General features: G+C 40.8%; 1 protein-coding gene across 6 annotated transcripts in view; it reads left to right on the forward strand.

The window, feature by feature from the left end:
* The window catches only part of Ric3 (RIC3 acetylcholine receptor chaperone), a 59,483-nt gene that overhangs the window by 37,823 nt on the left and 2,856 nt on the right, over window positions 1-18,804 (forward strand). Inside the window, exons 4-6 of one of the 6 annotated variants that reach the window (XR_008213203.1) lie at window positions 68-161; window positions 8,384-8,575; window positions 16,572-16,683. Coding sequence is in view for 4 of the 6 variants with exons in the window: in XM_052714129.1 (XP_052570089.1) it covers window positions 68-161; window positions 8,427-8,575; window positions 16,572-16,675 (347 nt within the window). In the remaining 2 variants the exon portion in view is untranslated. Of the gene's footprint in view, window positions 1-67; window positions 162-8,383; window positions 8,576-16,571; window positions 16,685-18,804 lie in introns of those variants that run through there. The other 5 variants (XM_052714129.1, XR_008213202.1, XM_052714127.1 and 2 more) reach the window with 5 other exon arrangements.

Genomic DNA, 18,804 nt, shown 5'->3' on the forward strand with positions numbered 1-18,804 from the left:
TAGCCCTTTCTTGGAAGGGTTTAGGGAATTGAATGTGATGGTTCTTAGATTGATGCTTGTCTTTCAGCCAACTTTGAGCTTATACAACTGCAAGAAAAACTAAAAGAGACAGAAGAAGCCATGGAAAAATTAATCAATAGAGTGGGACCTAATGGTGAGAGGTAAGTTTTCTTTTTTGTTTGTTTGTTTGTTTTTGAGACAGGATTTCTTTGTGTAGCCTTGACTGTCCTCTGTAGACTAGGTTGGCCTGGAATTCACAGAGATCCGCCTGCCTTTGCCTCCTGAGTGGAAGAAATGAGGCAGTGTGATGGCTCCTCAGGTAAAGGTTCTTTGTTTGTTTGTTTGTTTGTTTGTTTGTTTTTCCGAGACAGGGTTTCTCTGTGTAGCTTTGCACCTTTCCTGGAACTCACTTGGTAGCCCAGGCTGGCCTCGAACTCACAGAGATCCGCCGGCCTCTGCCTCCCGAGTGCTGGGATTAAAGGCGTGCGCCACCACCGCCCGGCGGTTTTGTTTTTTGAGATAGGGTTTCTCTGTGTAGTCCTGGCTGTCCTACAGCTCACTCTGTAGACCTTGCTGGCTTTGAACTCAGAGATCTTCCTGCCTCTGCCTCCCCAGTGCTAGAATTAAAGGCATGCGCCACCATGCCTGGCTTGAGGTAAGTCCTCATCAAATAGGACTCAGACAGTTTTCCATGTTTAGAGTAGCTACACTTTTTGCTTTTGATATACAGACTACATGTTTTTGTCTTATGTAAATGTCAGCTTAGGTGTAATATATGTATTCTTTCTCAATTGACACATTTCCATCTTTGTATTATTGAGAAACCTGTTTTCAAGCATTAAATGTGGTACAAATTCTTGTGAGAGTTTGTGAAATCTGAAATCTTGTAGGGTCAAATAACCTAGTTTTAAGAAGGATCTTTTCCTAGTTGTCTAATGTAAACTTTTAAGTAAAACCTGGTTATTGAATTTTTTTTTCTGAGACCAAATTAAAACAACAACAACAATAACAGCAACAAGGGGCTAGAGAGATGGCTCAGAGGTTAAGAGCACTGGTTGCTCTTCCAGAGGTCCTGGGTTCAATTCCCAGCACTCACATGGCAGCTCACAATTGTCTCCAGTTCCAGGGGAGGGGATCCATTGTTCTCTTCTTGCCTCCCTGGGTACTACAGACATATATTCAGGCAAACACTCATACACATAAAATAAAAAATAAAATATTAAGGAAAAATAGCAGCTGTCATCACATTAGGCATTTGTTTTGTGTTGACTCTCTCCTAGTGCAGAATTAGACATGCAAAGTCGGTGTCAAGGGCCAAACTAATCCTTAGGAAGGAACACTTCTGCTCTGCCACACTGCCAAGGATCTGAAAAGGTAGGTGCAGGAGGTTTATGAAAATGGGAACAACTGAAAAAACAAAGACATTAAAAAAAAAAAAAAAAAAAAAGCCAGCCCCGTGTGGGGTGGCATATGCCTTTAATCTCAACACTTGGAAGGCAGAGCCAGGAGGATCTCTGTGAGTTCGAGGCAAGTTTGATCTACAGAGTGAGATCCAGGACAGGCACCAAAACTACACAGAGAAACCCTGTCTTGAAAAACAAAAACAAACAAACAAACAAAACAAAAAGCCAGAAAGGAGAAGCCAGAATGTGATATTATGTCAGTCTCAGCTGAGCCTTTTAACAGGGGAGGAGGGAGTACTTCACGGTGGGCCATAACAATCTCATGCGGGATATTGAACAGTCTCTCCCACACCTTCATGTGCAGCTGTGGAGTCTTTGATGCAAGGACCAAGCCTTGGCCTCTCTGTTTGTATCTTTAAAGAACTTGTGCCCTGTGCCGCCTCCTTTGCTCAGTGGCATCTAGTTTGCTCATCCTTGGCTGCATATCAGAAGAATAGGCAGCTGGGCAGTGGTGCCACATGCTTTTAATCCCAGCACTTGGGAGGCAGAGGAAGGCAGAACTCTGAGTTTGAGGCCAGCATGGTCTATAAAGCAAGTTCCAGGGCAGCCAGGGCTATGCAAAGAAACCCTGTCTCAAACACAAAACAAAACAAACAAACAAACAAAAGAACAAAAAACAACAACAACAAAGAAGAGTAGGCATCCTCAAATTGTTGCTTTGTGGCCTGGCATTTCCTTGTAATATCTCCTGTGCTGTTGAAATGCTATACATGAGGAGAAACACTGGAAAATTGACTACCTACGTCAGGAACTTTGACCTTTTCACAGTTCAGAAACTAGACTTACAACTTAAAATGTTTTGTAAAGTCACATATATACTTGACTGTATCTGTGTGAGTATATAAAGGTTGACTAAACTTACTAAAGACTGTTCTGAACTAACTGCTTTCATAGACATTATCTAATGTACAAATGTATGTGTAACTATATATACTATTGTGGCTTTCCTGTCTGCATGGAGAACTACCCTGACTTTTATAGACCCTTATGCCTTAGATAAATATCTGTATCTTGGTCTGGGCTGTTGACTGTCCCAAGCAAGCCTAAGGGTCATGAACTCCATAGATGAATATCTATGGTTAGAGCCCCTTACTTGGGAGATGCAACCCCAGGGTTAAGAAACTACATGAAGATATTCATCATTACCCACCATTACTCAGGCTCAAATTAAATGATCCATCACTTGCCCGATGTGTACCATCTCTGTCTTGGCCTGGCAGGATTCAGTGCTGTAACTCCTGCTACCTTCTGTCTTCTTTGTGCTGTATGTACAGCGCCAGGGGAAGTTGTCCCTGCACCGCGCCTAGAGTTGCGCCATCTCTTTGTTCCTGGGGACCCAGGTCTTTGCTTCTGTAACGTCTTATTCTTTACAAGATGCTGAGGTGTGGACCACTTGAGAACATACTGATCCAGCCTGCAAAGCAGCAAATATGTAAAGTGTTACCTGTAATACTTCTCAGGAGCTGGAAGGCAACTCTACTTCCACGAAAGCACATTCCCTGATGGCTAAGGATGTTAAACACTTTTTAAAGCACTTACTGGCATCTGAGTTTCTTTTTTTGAGAATGGTATATTCAGTTCAGTAGCCTATTTATTGATTGGATTTTGTTGTTTAATTTTCTGTTCTTTATATATTCTTGATATTAGTCCCCTGTCTGGTATGTAGTCAGTATAGATCCTTTACCATTTTCTGCAGGCATCTCTTCACTCTGATGATTGTTTCCTTTGCTGTGCAAAAGCTTTTTAATTTCACATGTTCCTATTTGTCAGTTCTTATGGAGTTTCCTATGCTATTTGGATCTTTGAAACAAAAATCTTGTGCCTAGATCTTGAAGTGTTTCTCCTGCTATCCTCTAGCAAGCTAAAAGTTGCAGAAGTTAGCATTATCTACCTAGTCTTGGGTGGGCAGACCTTACAGACTTTTGTATGGACTCTCTTTTATTTTCACCCTCTCCATAAGGCTTTTGATCCATTTGAATAGGTTCTTGTGCAGAGTGAGATGGGTACCAGGTTTCCTTCTGTGCCTGACTCTGTGGCGTTTTTTCTTCTGCAGGTCTAATTTTCACAATTATCAGAAGATCTGTGGATGCTCCAGTGTTTTCTATTAGTTTATTTTTTTAATCATATCTTGACGTCTGTGGGGCAAGGAGAGGATTTAAGACAAGGAGCACATGCTTGTTTACAGGCTCCATCCTTTTGTGTAGTATTCATACACTGCATGCTCCTGACTGCAAGATGTTGGCCTGAAACTGAAAAACAGTCAATCCTGAAACTGTACCTTGCATATGTCTGTGTATGAATAGAAATGTGGAAATGATTCTTGATGTGACTCGTAAATTTGTCAGCCACCTTTCACCTCAGTGGTATAGATCTGTACACATGCAATGTCCTCTATGTTATGTCTGATTAATTAAACACAGTATCAAACTCAGAGACACAGGTTAAGGAACCAAGATGAGATGTTCTTATTTCTGCCTTTAGAATTAGCAAGGTTTCCCTCCAAGAATAGTATATCTGGTCAGAAATAACTTACCTGCTAGAAACATGGTGTGGCCTGTGGAAGCACTGGTTGGCAAAGAGCCTAGTCCTGAGTGGCCTGGCTTTGGAAACCTCCTTACATGCTTTCTTTACACCCTCCCAACCCACATAACTACTCCTTTTCCCTAAAACATCCTTTGCATCTAGGACCTTGCGAATACATTTTCCTTTGCTGAGGCATTGACCTCCCACCCCCACTGCATACTCATTTTGACTCTAGATTGTCAGAGCTCTCAACAAGGACATCATTTCCTCTGAGAGTCCTTACCTGACCACAGAAGCTGGCAGGGTGGTGCTTTGTGTTCACATCTCCTGGGCTTCTCGGGTGCTCTCTACAGCTTACTGCCATCTAAACTTGTCTTCCCTGATGTCCTGTAACCTTTGGGAGAACAGAATGTCACTGTTGGAGCCCTGATGATGTCTGCACACTCTGCAAGAATGACTATTTTAAAGCAGGGTCTCCAGCAACAGTAGCGTCTTCTTTGGAACCTCGTTTCATTTGTTCTTTGCAGCCCTGTTTGGTTGTTAATGGCAGTTAGTAGTTTCTCTAGAAGTAACTGTATCTGAGAGAGTAAAGTGTGCTGCTGCAGCAAATAAACTCAAATCTACTGGCTTAAATATTGTAGACTTATTATGCTTGAGTTCTGTGGGTTAGCAGCCCTATATTGAGTGAGAATCATTAGTATCGGCAGGATTTCTTTTGCAAGGCCCTGTGCCACAATCTGTTTCCTTTAAGTTTTCAGCTTCTAGAAGTTTCCCACACTCCTTGGCTTATGACCCCTTCCTTTATCTTCAAGGACATCAATATTGGGTTGATACCTATTCAGATTATATCACTTTGACCTCTACTACCCCCTTTTCCCACTTCTAAGGATCCTCTTAACAACATGGTGCGTTTTCAGATAACCCGAGATAACCTCCCATTGTAATGTTAGTTAATTAGAAACCTCAAGTCCCCCTTACAACCACAGTCCTTTTACAGGGAATTTTATGGATTCCAGGGATTAGAACCTGTTTATCTTTGTGGAGGTGAGTGGGGTCTTAAGCTCTGATGGGAAGGGGAGAGCTTGAGTAAGCTTTATAAGATAGAAGGTTTTCTTCTGGCAGAGTTCAGAAAAAGAATGTTTCAAGGGGCGATAGTAAAGGCCAGTGAGAGAAGGCAAGTAAGTGTTTGGGATAGCAAGCGGTTAGGAGCTGGAGTAGGTGGTTGCACTAAGGATAGGATAAATGGATAGAGAAGTGGGTAATGGGAGAAAACTAGACAACTAGGACTGTACCTGAATGATAGGCTGCATTTGGTATGTATTGTTTTTGTGAAGGTTTTCAGAAGAAATGTCATGTTTTCCTATGTTGAGAATAGAGCAGACATATGCTAGAAGCCTACTGAGAACCTTTCATCTAAAGGCAGTAGGTAGTGCTGGGCACTTGGGGGTGGCAGTAGGAAGACTGCAGGGTCCCAGCCAGCTCTTGCTACTCAGATAGTTCTAGGACAACCAGGCTATATAGACAAATCCTGTTAAAAACAAAACCAATGAACATAAACAAAGTGATAGGCCAGTGAAAATAGAAAAGAGGGGCACAGATTATGGGAATTTCTGGCTATTGGATGCAATCCAGTGCTAATTAGCAGAAATTCAGTGCGGGGGAGGTACAGAACTTAGAAGAATATGGGGTATTTCACAGTATCAAAGTGTTGAACCTCCAGCTTTTAGGAAGAGGGGCAATCACAGTAGCTCTGAGTAGCTCTGAGAATTTAGGGAGCAGGAGTGAAGGGACTGCTCCAGGATGAATTAGCATCAGAGATGTCCACTTCAGGCTTTACTTGCTCAAGATCCAACTGGTGAAAAAGTACAGTTGGCCCAACCTAGGTCATACAACTCTCAATGAACCAATCACAACAGACAGGAAGATGGGATAGGAAGACTGCCACTTGACCACCCTCAAAGGAAGGTAAAGGGATGAATGGCTTTATCCTAACCTATAATATGAGCATAAGAGAAACTGTGCCCTCAAAGGAAACTAAGTAGATAAGAACGTGGAAGGAAAAGAAAGATACAAAGATGCCTGTACTATAGTACTTCCTGGGAGATTCTGGCATTAACTAAGATAAAACACAAAAGAAGAGAAAGAAGATAAGGATTCTGAGAGTAAAACATGGACTGAACTTTGAATGTGGTTGAGATGCTGTCACAATACCTACATATAATATATAATAGCAACAGGACTATGTGTTGTTGGGGCTAAGATCAAGGTCATGGTGAAGGATGAGATCACCAAATCTTTGAGGTCATCATGTTCCTCTGTTAGTCTTGATCTTTCCTTTCTGTTTTGTTCTCTCTGTGTTTAACTCTTGGATTTGGACTTGATTCCTTTGATTAAAAGTCAGGTGACATTATTTACCACCTGTGGCCTTATATTTTTCTAGCATTTTGGAATTTGCCATAGACAACCTATTATTCTGTTCTGCTTGCTCATGTAGCTTCTTGTGATTCTTGGCCATATGGGTCCTGGTTTTGATTGAATCTAAGGTTAATTTGAAATTCAATGTGATGACAGGCCCCAAGTAGAGATGCTGAGGAAATAATTGGGCAACACGGACATCTGGGTAAAAAGTAAAGACTAAATCAGGACGTCTTCTCTTTAGGGTAATGGTTTAATCTGTGGTACTGGAGTGTGACTGTAAGAGTGGAGACATGGTAGTCCTGAGATGAGCCTTCACGATGGCCAGGCTTTAGTAAGTGGAGAGAGTGGGCCACAGTCAGAACTAAAAGAAATGGTTAGAGAAGTGAGAGGGTGAAGGTGTGTTCCTGGCTAAAGCAGGAGGTGTCTGAAGGATGCTCTCCAGGAAGAAGAATCAAAAAGAGCAAACTGAAGACGAAGACCCCTAGACTCGGGAGATGATTTCTGTAAGTTTTAGAAAATGATAACGTGGAGACCACACTTCAGAGAGGTAGAAGAGAACAAATGGTGAGGAAATGAGAAGCAGCCAGATGGACACGTGATCATGTTGTCCTGTGTTGTGAACATGTCTGACTACCCTTCAGGAGTTTCAAGGCAGGCTGAGACAGTAAGAGTTTCATAAAAATGTTTATTGTAGTAAATCCAGAAGATGTGATAATGTGTATCCTGCACTCTGTGTTTAATGGGCAGCACGTTTTCAAAGTTAAAAGGATGTTTTAGTTTGGAATTTTATCTGTTGTATTTTAGTTAAAGGTTTCCATTTTCCATGAGTTAGGAAGCAGAGGCTCAATTTTGTTTCATTTAGTGTCAGAATATTCCATGTACAGTTAGAGAAATGGACTGTAAAAACTGCTAGCCAGAGCTTTGTAAAAGCAGCCAGAGGTTGTCCTGTTCTGCCCCTGAATTCTCCCACAAAATAGGTCATTTTCATTAGAGGGAGTTGGAGATCTGAGCTGATTTTGTTTGCCTCCCTCCTTTTCTTCGGTTACAATCTTAATGTTGGAAGGAGAAGCCTGTTTTTCCTGTTAGGTGAAGTTTGTTAGGCTGAACACTGAGAGGAGCGCAATGTAGACCACACTGAGTAGATAGTAACTGGTGCATGGCTTTCCTCCTGAGGCTCTGCTGACTTGGGTGCTTTGGGCTTTAAGGAGAGAATGAGCAGTTCTCTTAACTCCTCCACTAGATGAACTGGCCTCAAAGCAGGTTTCTGTTTTCTGTCCAGGACCCCCTTTCTGTGTGGTGCAGTGTTTTCCTCTCAGGTGTGTCCTTATCCTCAAGTCGTGTGCTGTTCTCACAGGTATTTGCTCAGAACCACTGCTGGTCGGCAGATGAAGTTTTCTAAACTATAGAAATTGAGTGCTGTGGTGGGGCTCATTGGTAGGTGTTTGCTTACTGGAGTCCTAAAACAAAGAAGAGGAGAGGGAGTGGGAAAGGAGAGAAGGAAAAAGAAAAGGCACGAACTGTAATCTCTGTGTGTAAATTTCAGTTTGTGGATCTCAGTTCCTCAGTTTCTCTATCTACATGATTGAGTATTCTGAGTTATGTACCTCTGAGAATAAGCCTTCTGACTCCAGTCCAGTATTTTTCTGTGGTTGGGACTAATGGCCTATTTTTCTTTGGCATCCTTGCTTCAGAGAAAATGTCTTAGAGTAAAGGGAATAATGTACAAGTTCGAGGGAAATAGCAGGCGGCTGGGGACTCAGACTGGTGAGGTGTGCAACTGAGACCACTGGGATCTTGTTTCCATGTCAACACACCGTGGACCTGAAGTACTCTGGAGATTAGATTCCCTGTTTATAAGATCACAACATGGAACTAACATCTCTGGTGCCAGCCATGACATTCCAGAATTAATCACCTGCTGTTAGACCTCCCCTTTGAGCATCCAAACAGGTCATGGTGAAGTTTCTTCCATTGCTTAGGAGTGCTGACCACCAAATGGCTGGATTGTCTGATGTTTCCCAGCAGAGCACAGACTGTGACATCAGACCAAGAGAAACGATTACTGCATCAGCTCCGAGAAATCACCAGAGTCATGAAAGAAGGCAAGTTCATTGACACCTCTACTCCAGAGAAGGAAGCCGAGGAAGCCCCTTACATGGAGGACTGGGAAGGTAAAATGCCGCCTTACTTCTTTATTAGCTGTCATCCAGAAAGGACATCTTTTACCAGTTTCCTTAAAAATCAGTGTGGTACTGAGACATGACAAATCTCTGTTCTCACTTTTATGTTTACTTTTATAAATGTGCAATTGGAAAGTTTGCCAAATGTGTACAGTTGTAATCACACTATAGCCTCAGAATAGGACCATTTTGTCACCCTAGAAAGTCTCGGCCTCCACCTCTGGCAGCAGCTGAGCTGCTTCCCACCACTGTGGTTTGGCTTTTCCTGTATAAATGGATGGTATTGCAGATGTGCTGTGGTGGGTGTCTTCTGTTTAGAGTAATGCTTTTGAGATTCACGTGTGTTGTTGAGTGTATCACAAGTTCTTTCTGAAATTGCTGGGCAGTATTGTATAAATACACCACAGTTTGTTAATCTACTTACCAGCTGATTAACACTGGGCTCTTTCTAGCTTTGAACTGTAGGATCTGAGCTGCTGTGAAGTTTGCATGCAAGGCTTCACAAGGCTTCTTTTGGACATACTGTATTTCTCTTTCGATATATGCTTAGGATTGGGATTTCAGGGTTTACAGTGAGTATGTGTTTAAATGTATAGATACTGTAAGCTAGCTTTAAAGTGACTGTACATTTCCACCAGCACCTTGTGAGAGTCAGTTATCCCATATCCTTGCTAATACACTGTCTTTCTAAATGTTAGCCATTCTATGAGATTACAGTGGTATTGTAGTCATAACTCAAATTTACATTTCCCCAATGACTTATGATGCTAAACATTTTTTCATGTGCTTATTTTCAAACCATATATCTTTATTGAAGAGCCTGTTCAAATTATTATTTTTGATTATTGGTTTGATGTGTTTTTTTTTAAGTTGCAACATATTTATTGTATGGAGGTCTTTTTCGAGACAAGTTTTTGTGATACGGTAGCCCTGGCTGGGCTATATTCCCCATATAGCACCCAGGCTAGTCTTGAATGCATTGTTCTTGTGCCTCAGTATCCCTAGTACTGTGATATATTATGTGCATCACCATTCCCTAGTACTGTGATATATTATGTGCATCATCATGCCCAGCTGCAAAAGTTTTTATGTATCTTGTATGGAAGTACTTTGCCAGTTAGGTATTTTACATGTATTTTCTTATAATCTGTAACTTGCCTTTTTATTTCCTTAATAGCATCTTTCAAAGAGAAGTCTTAAATTTTTATGAAGTCACATTGTTCTTTTAATTCATATTTTTGTGTGAATTAGACATCTTTGCCTAATCCAAAATGTTTTCCTCTAGAAATCGTATGGCTTTAGTGTTACATGTAGGCTTATTTTGAGAATCTTTTTTTTTAAGTATAATTACATCATTTTCTCCCTTCTCTTTCCTCCCTCCAACCCCTTTCTTGAGTTAATCTTTATAGATGGTGAGGCATCAGAACTTAAATTTGCTTTTGCATATCTCAATACTGTGTCACTCTCCTTTAATTTGATTTAATTACTTTAGCACATTGGTTGAAAATCAGTCTACCCTCTTTCTTTCTCTCTCTCTGTATGTGTATGTTCTTAGGTGTGAAACCTAGAGCTTTGCACGTGTGGGATCATACTCTACCACTGAGCTCCATTCTAAGTTCATACCAAATGTCAGCCCTGAAAACATGTACATACAGGTAACATACAGATTGAGCAGGTTGTATTTATATATTTTGGAATGCCCCCCCCCACACACATACACATGTCACAACAATTAAAGAAAAAGAGCCCTACATTGGTTTTTCAGTTCTAAAATAGCTACAAATATTTGTTAAAACCTACTTTGTCATGATAATATATGGCTAGACTCAGTTTGCAAAGGATTTCTCCCCTTTTATTAAAAATAGATTCTTTCCTCATACAGTATATCCTGATTACAGTTTCCCCTCCCTCTACTCCTTCCAGTTCCCCCCACCTCCCCTCTGTTTCTGATCCACTCCCTTTCCGTCTCTCATTAGAAAGCAGCAGGCTTCTAAGAGATAACGACCAAACAGAAGAAAAGAAAAGATAAGAAGATTAAATAAAAACCATCACCCTGGCCGGGCGGTGGTGGCGCACGCCTTTAATCCCAGCACTCGGGAGGCAGAGCCAGGCGGATCTCTGTGAGTTCGAGGCCAGCCTGAGCTACAGCACGAGATCCAGGAAAGGCACAAAGCTACACAGAGAAACCCTGTCTCGAAAAACCAAAAAAAAAAAAAAAAAACCATCACCCTGAACTGGACAAGGCAAACCAACAGAAGGAAAGAGCCCTAAGAGAAGGCGTCAGAATCAGAGACCCGGCGGCTGGGAGAGATAGCTCAGCATAGGACCCGGGTTCAATTCCCAGCACCCACATGGCAGCTTACAACTGTCTGTAACTTCAGTTCTAGGGGACCCTACACCCATGACAAAACAGCAATACACATAAAATAAAGTTAGATTTTAAAAAATTTAAAAAAGAAAAAGACTCAGAGACCCATTGTTCACAAACTCAGGAGTCACCTCAAAGTTCTAAGCCGAAAACCATCCTGTATATGCAGAGGACCTGGTCCAGACCCGTGTCGGCCCTGTGCTTGCTGCTTGAGCTTTGCTTAGTTGAACAAGAGGGCCTTGTTCTCCTGGTGTCTGCCATTCATCCCCTCTGGTTCTTATACTCTTTCTGCTTCCTCTTCCTTGGGGTTCCCTGAGCTCTAAGGGGAGGAATTTGATGGAGACATCCCATTTAGAGCTGTGTATTCCAAGGACTCCCTCTCTGTATAATGTCTGGCTCTAGGTCTCTGTATTTGTTTGCAAAGATTATTTTTTTATGCTGGTGTTTATAAAGTCTACTTACTAATGATTTTCTTTTATCCTATACTGTCATTGAACTTTATTTCAGAGTAATGCCAGACACTGCCTCATAAAATACACTGGGGTTGCAGTCTTTTCTGGAAGAGTTTGTGTAGAACTACTGTTAATCCATAATCATTAGTAGAGTTTATCTGACCTGCCTGGGGAATTTTTATGTTTTGGAATGTGTGTGCAGGCACATGTGTGTAGACTTGCAAGAATAAGTTGAATTTCTTTAATATTTTAAGTGAGCGTTGAAAGTAGTTTTAAAAGTTTTACAGACTTCATACAAGTGTGGTGTTAGAGAAAGGTTGTTCATAATCTTCCCTCCCTGCTTACTGACTGTGACATGAGGGAGTGTGTCCTTCTCTGTCCTGATAATCTTCTCGTCCTCTCACTTCTTTTCCCTGTTAACTGGACAGAGACTTAGAACTTTGATCTTTCAAAGGCCTGTGTTTTGTTCTCATCGTTAGGTTGGCTCTGGAGGATACTCGAGGGCTGGTTTACCTTAGTAAGCCTTGTTTGAACCTGGTCTCCTACAAGTCTTGTGCTCTGGATAGTAGAACACAAACTGTTCCTACCTGTGTATGAACTTAGGATGTTCTTCCTGCTGATGCTTAGTGGCTTCTGGTTCTTCCCATGTCATCACTCAGCTACAAACATGAGTTTCCCTCTCCACGTCTCTGGAGTGTTTAAGTAAGAAGCTCTGTAGTTTTCAGCAAATTCTAACTGCTCTTCCTTCTCTGAGCTCTCATGTCTGTTTTCTTAACTCAAGAAACTCGGGGCCTCTTTTCCTTCTCATGGATTACTGTGGACACTTGTTCTGTAGTATTTGAAGATGTGCAGAAGACAGAAACAGACATTTCAGCAAAGAGGATATACAGATTGCAGATACACACATTAAAGAATATTCAACATGATTCTCCTCTTAGAAAACACAAATTAAAATTAGAATAAGATAGTACAAGTGCCCAACTTTAACCTCAGCAGAAGCAGAAGCTTAAGCAGGTAGATCTCTGTGAGTTTGGGGCCAGCCTGGTCTGTATAGCAAATTCCAGGCAAGAGGGTCACATAGTGAGACACTGTCTCAAAAAAAAAAAAAAAAAAAGAATAGGATGCTTCTCCATACCTTTCAGGATGACTGAAATAAGAAATTACAGATTGGGATACAAAGGAAGTATTATGTATACATCGGTAGTGAGTTATAAAAGGGAATGCACGTGTATTAGTTACTTTTCTGTCTCTGGGACCAAATTACTTCCCTTGCCAATGGCAGGAAGACTTAGTGGAACATCCCATTTCACAACAGGGATGGGCCAGAAAGTAGAGGAGTGGCCAGGGATCCATCCTCAGCAGTCTATGTCTTCCAGCTAGGCTTCGCCTTCTTCACAGCCTCCCAAAATAGAACTACCAGCTGGGAACCAAACATTCAAAATATGAGCCTGTAAGGGACATTTTGTATTCAATCTGCAACAGGATGTTTTGGAAAACAATGTAGTAGTTAGTTAAAAAAAAAAAAATCAAAGCATGTAAATACTGTGTAACACAGCAGTTGCAGCCTTGACATTTATCCTCAAGAAATGAAGACAGGGACATGTAGAACTTGACATGAATATTCTTAGCAGCTTTATCTAATAGGCAAAAACTAGAATCAACTTGAATGTCCTTCAGGTGAATGGTTAAATGGTGGTACATGTATTACATAGTATACCACTAAATAATAAGAAGGAATGAATTATTGATACATGCAGAGAATTATGCTGAGTGAAGGGTAGAAGCTTCTTCAAAAAGATATGATTCTATATGCATAATACTCTTCAAATGGCAAAATTGTGGGAATAGATAACATACTAGTAATTGCTAGAAGTTGAGGAGCAACAAGCCAGTAGGAAGGAGTGGGTGTGGTCATGAAGGGCAGCACCATAAGGCAGCTTTGTGGATGGATACATTCTCTGCTATATTGTTTTCTTTTTGTGTATGTTGAATGCATGCACGTGTATGGGGTATGTGTGCATGTATGCACATTCATGTGTGTGTACAGGTAAGAGGTTGAGGTCGGGTGCCTTTCTTTTTTTTGTTTTGTTTTTTTTTTTTTGTTTGTTTTTTTTGTTTTTCGAGACAGGGTTTCTCTGTGTAGCTTTGCGCTGTTCCTGGATCTCGCTCTGTAGACCAGGCTGGCCTCGAACTCACAAAGATCCGCCTGCCTCTGCCTCCCGAGTGCTGGGATTAAAGGCGTGCGCCACCACCGCCCGGCTATCGGGTGCCTTTCTTACTTTCTACTTTATATATTAAGGCAGGAACTCTTGTTTAAATCCAGAGCTTTCCAATTTCACTAGTCAATCTATACTTATCTCAAGATAAAAAAGTTAGTTTATTGAAAGTGACACAAGAAGTTATAACACAAAGGTTAATAGTAAAGCTTTCTATACATAAAATTTTCACCTTCTATAGTTAAAATAGTATAAGAATTTAAAAGCTCACACTGGATTGAAAAAATATCTATAGCAAATACAGATGAAAACAAGTTGATGGGTTTAATATATAAAAAGTTCCATGACTAATGCAAAGTCACTGAAATTCAAATAAACAGTTCACAAAAGAAAAAATGCCATCAGCTATAAAACCTGTGAATATTTCAACCTCACCAATCATCAATGAAAGAAATTTCTTTTTTTTTCCAGTTTGTAAATCTGTATTGTACAACTTTATTCCAAATATTACTCCTTTCCCCATCCTTTTCTACCTGTCTTGTAGGTTGTGTTGAGGTCACAGAGAATTTTAACTGTGGTACTAACTTTTAGAGATGCGTCCTTTTCTGCTTTAAGAATTGTTTAACCATGGTATTATATTCCCTGCTACATTACCAATGATTGAATTTTACAATGCTAAGTCACTCTTTTCATTTTTCTATTCCTCTCTTCTCCCTTCCTTTGCTGCCCTTCTCCCTCCATCCTTTCTTTTTCTGAGACAGGCTCTCACTATATAGCCCAGGCTGACCTTGAACTCCTAGTTCTCTTGTCTCTGCCCCCTGAGTGCTGGGATTTTAGGCATACATGGCTGTATATGACTTAACTACTTGCCTCCTCTCTACTAGGAATTGCACTTACAGCTTTTGAACATAATGTGCATGTTAGGCAAGTGCTTCACCACTGAGCTCCATCTGTAAACCGTTTAAAAGGTTAATGGGTCTTGCTAAGTTGCCCAGTCTGGCCTTGAAATTGCCTTGTGTCCTGGCTAGCTATGCTCTCAGGCTTGAGTAGCAAGCCTGCCACCACTTTCTTATATCCAGCTTCATAGTTACTGAATTTAACTTACGATGAATTTTTGTATGTGTCAAGACAATGTCCTGCCATATTTTTGATGTTTACATGTTAAAGGATTGGTCCCTAAACTGACATTACTGGGATGTGGGGCCTCGGAGAAAGTCCTTAGTTCATTGCATGGATGCCCTCAAAGGGGACTGTGGTACCCCATCACTTCCCCTCTACCTTCTGACCCAGGTAAGCAGTTTGGCTTTGCCTCTTGCTTCGTTTGCAATGTGCTGCTCTTGCCAGAGGCCTAAAGCAATGGACTTCCCAGTCTTGGGTTGGACTCTCCAGAACCTTCAGCCACAATAAACCTTTCTCTTTATGAGCTAATTATCATAGGTGATGCAGTGATGTAGAGCTGACACATGCACTTGAATCATTTTTCTCTGTATAAAGTGCCATAGGTCAGAATGCTTGGATATCTATATGGCATTTTCATCTTGCTGCTAGAAAATTCATAACCATGCCATTTTCCTTAAAAGTTGGAAAATCCTTGTTCATTCTGTACTTTCACCTGACTGAAAACAAGAAATCTTGTTCTGGTCTGATCCCTTCTCAGTAGGTAGCCTGTTTTTAGTTAGCTGTTTGTTTTCTGACTGGGAATTCATTTTCATTTTGTATTTTAAATCTGAATTTGGTCACAGTCATTGGTTCTGTCTGTATATACATGAATGTGTTTTTACTTTTGCCCAGCAGTTAGTGAGCCTTCCATCAGTGAATAGATGTTTTCTTTCATTTTTTATTAATGCTTTGATCTGTTTTCCTTTGCTTTCACAGTCTAGTAATTCAAAATGGGGTACAATGATCAACCTCCACAATTTCTCAGAATTTTCATCTCTTTGTCATCTGTATTTGTTACAGGAGAATTCTTTAGTGAGAACTTTTAATACATGGATTTGTTTTTCAGCCATGTTTATATTAATCTTGTGACCTTTATTCCTGGGAATAAATTTTTCATCTTGTGAGCATGCCTTTCTGTTTATAGGGATTCTATTTATTTGTTCTGTAGCCTCTTGGATGTCACTAGGGATAAGTTGACATGTTAAATCCATTCCCCGTGTTGACTGTTTTATTGGTGGCTGCTGTATAATTTGCTTAGTTTGGTTTTCATGTTTTGAACTGCTGTGTTTTTCATAGAAGCAGTGAATCTCTGTTGTTTGCTTGTATTTTTTAATGAAGTTTTAAAGTATTAAGTCATTTGACATGAGCTACTTTAGCATTCGGGTGGGTCATTAGTGATAGTTTGGGGTTTAACGTTAGTTTTCCTTAAGTATAAATACTTGGTTTTAGTTTTCCATTTATATGGGATATCTTCTTTTTATCCTTTCTCCTTCACTCTATGTATGTTCTTTGAGTTGAAATGAGTGTCTCATAGGCAGCATTCAGTTGGGCCTTTTTATTTATTTATTTTTTAAATCTATTCAGCCATTCTGTTGATTAGAAAATTTAGCTCATTTATATTCAATGTAACAATTGATAGGTAAGGACTTACTAGTATCATTTAAATTTTTTATTACATTTATTTGTGTGTTTGTGTGTGTGTTCATGTGCATGTGGGTATGCACCAGTGTGCATGTGAAAGTCAGAGGACAGCCTGTTGAAGTTAGTTCTGTCCTTCCACTATGTTGGTCCTGGGGATGGACCAGATTGTTGGGCTTGGTGGTAAGGTAAGTGCCTTTACCCACTGAGCTGGTCTCAGGAGCCCCTGACTGTTACTTTGATAGTTGTTTTCTGGTCCTTTTGTAGATTCTTTGTTCTTTTTTTTCCCATCAACCTCCTTTTGTGGTTAGATTTTGTTGTCCCAATCAACCTCCTTTTGTAGTTAGATTTTGTTGTTTTGTTTGTATTTTTAGGTGGCTTGTTGAAGCCTGGATCTCCAGTGGATGACCTGGAGTTGGAATGGGCCACAAGACTGAGTCTGCAGAGGCTAAGTGTTGGGATGGGCCTGGAACCTTGAGTCTATAAGGTCTGGTGCTACAGCAGTCTAAGGGCCTATTTTGCATGAGAAAGCCTTGTGGGCCTACTTTAGTTCCTGAGACTGTGATCTGGAAGCTTGATGCTATGCATTGGTCTAGTGAAATGAACATGGGTCTTGAATCCACTAGACTAGTGGAGGTTAGCTTCAGGACTGCATCATCAGTAGGTAAATCTGGAGCCTGTGTCTGCATTTAACAACTTGGTTTCTGACTTCAGAGGTATCTTGATTCTGGGCAGACCTAGAAGCTGTGGCTGGGTTTGGTAACTGGTTCAGGGCTGGTCTGGAACCCAAAACTTGCCTGTTGCTGCGTGGACCTTAACCCTGTTTCTGTGGGAGCCAGTATAGAGATTGCTAGGTGTAAGCATTATAACTAGGGTCATGGGACTGCCCTGGACTTTGTGCTAGAGGAGGCCTGATGCCTTGGGTAGCTAGTGCAGTCCATTTTCTATTGCTATAACTGGATACCAGATGAGGTCACTTAAAAAGGACCGAGGCTTATTTAGTTGATGGTTCTAGGAGTCTAAGAACATGGTGTCAGCATCCACTTGGCATTTGGTCAGAGCCTTCTTGCTGTGTCATTGTATGTCAGAGGGCATCACATGATATCTTCAGTTTTTCTTCTTACAAATCCAGGAATACCATCATGTGGAACCTACCATCAGACCTGATTTAATCCCCTCCTAAAGATCTCCCCTCAAAATACCATTAACATATGACTTTGAGGATTGAGCTTCAACAAGAATTTTGAAAGTGACAAACACTCAAACCACAGCGGTGGTTACACTCTTGCTTTGCCTAGCACTCTGTCGAAACTTGTCCTGGGAGTGAAGATTGCATGGGCAAGATTCTGATACTCATGTCAATGCTGGTGGGGATTTGGTAAGAGGGAGTGCTCACATCTCTGAGAGAACTGAAATGCTATGTGGCTCTTCTGGAAAGTAATTTGGCAGAAGATACAAAGTCTTTTAAATGACTGTTCTCTTTGGCCTACTATCCATATTTCTAGAAGCCCATCTTTAAGAATTGGGGTAGGTCTGGGTTTATATTCAGAGCTCCTCACTGCCACATTGCTTACAATGGGACAAGTTGGAAGGAATCTGCTTGAATGTCTTATATAAGAATAGTAAATCATGTCAGTTGTATAACATGGAGAAATAACCATGACACATATTAAACGAAAAAGTATAGGACAACAGTACATACTCAACATGATCTTTCTTTATTAAAAAGGCAGGAAAATACTATCTATATATGATTTTAACAGCCATGATAAATTACCAGTGATAGGATTCCAAGTGAATTGTGTTTTCTTTTTAAACTTGTCTGTAACTAAAATTAGTAGGAAAAATATAACAAAATAAAGGCTATGCTACCCTCCTCAAAAATTCTGCCAAGTCTGCGTAACTTTTATAATCAGAAATGTTGTGAAAATGTCTCTAGATACCTCATTGTATCAAAAGATTGCCATTTTCACAACTGATGGGCAAAAAGTGGTGTCTGTCCGAGCTGACTATATGGTAATTGTCACCATGCAAATGGATTTTGAATTCTCCAGCTCCCCACATTGTGCGGTGAGCACTGCCATTGCCAGAACTAGCGTATGCGCTCCAGCGTGGCCCATCTGCTGCTCGGGCTGGGCTGGGCTGACACAGATTTATCTCCTTTCGTTCCTTATTTGGCAGCATAGCCTCTTGCTCGTGATCATAGCTGAGTTCAGTGCAGTGTTACTCATTTCATTACCTGTTTGTTGTTTTGTCCTTTTGTTCCATTTTGTGAAATGAAGATGCCAACAATGGGAATTCTGACCCTGAAAATGCAGCTCTTGTCCTGTGGGGTCTTGGTCATGTCTTGCTAACTTGCCCCTGCTTCTGACACTCACAGAATATTTTGGTTGTTTTGATAAGTAGGAAGCACCATGGTTTATTTTTCAAAGGATTTAGCATTCCTTTTCCCAGCCCCACCCCCGACAGATTTGGAACCGGTTCCAAATAGAAATTGTAAACACTAGCCTTAAGCTAAGCCCTCTCCATCTGGTATGGGTGCATTTTTTATGCTGAAGGCTCATGCTGTTTGCTTAATCTTCATCAGTGCTGCAGAAACACGAGGGG

Source organism: Peromyscus californicus, unplaced genomic scaffold (genome assembly GCF_007827085.1).
Source record: "Peromyscus californicus insignis strain IS unplaced genomic scaffold, ASM782708v3 Scaffold_4__1_contigs__length_199733344, whole genome shotgun sequence".
In the NCBI taxonomy this organism is placed as follows: domain Eukaryota; kingdom Metazoa; phylum Chordata; class Mammalia; order Rodentia; family Cricetidae; genus Peromyscus; species Peromyscus californicus.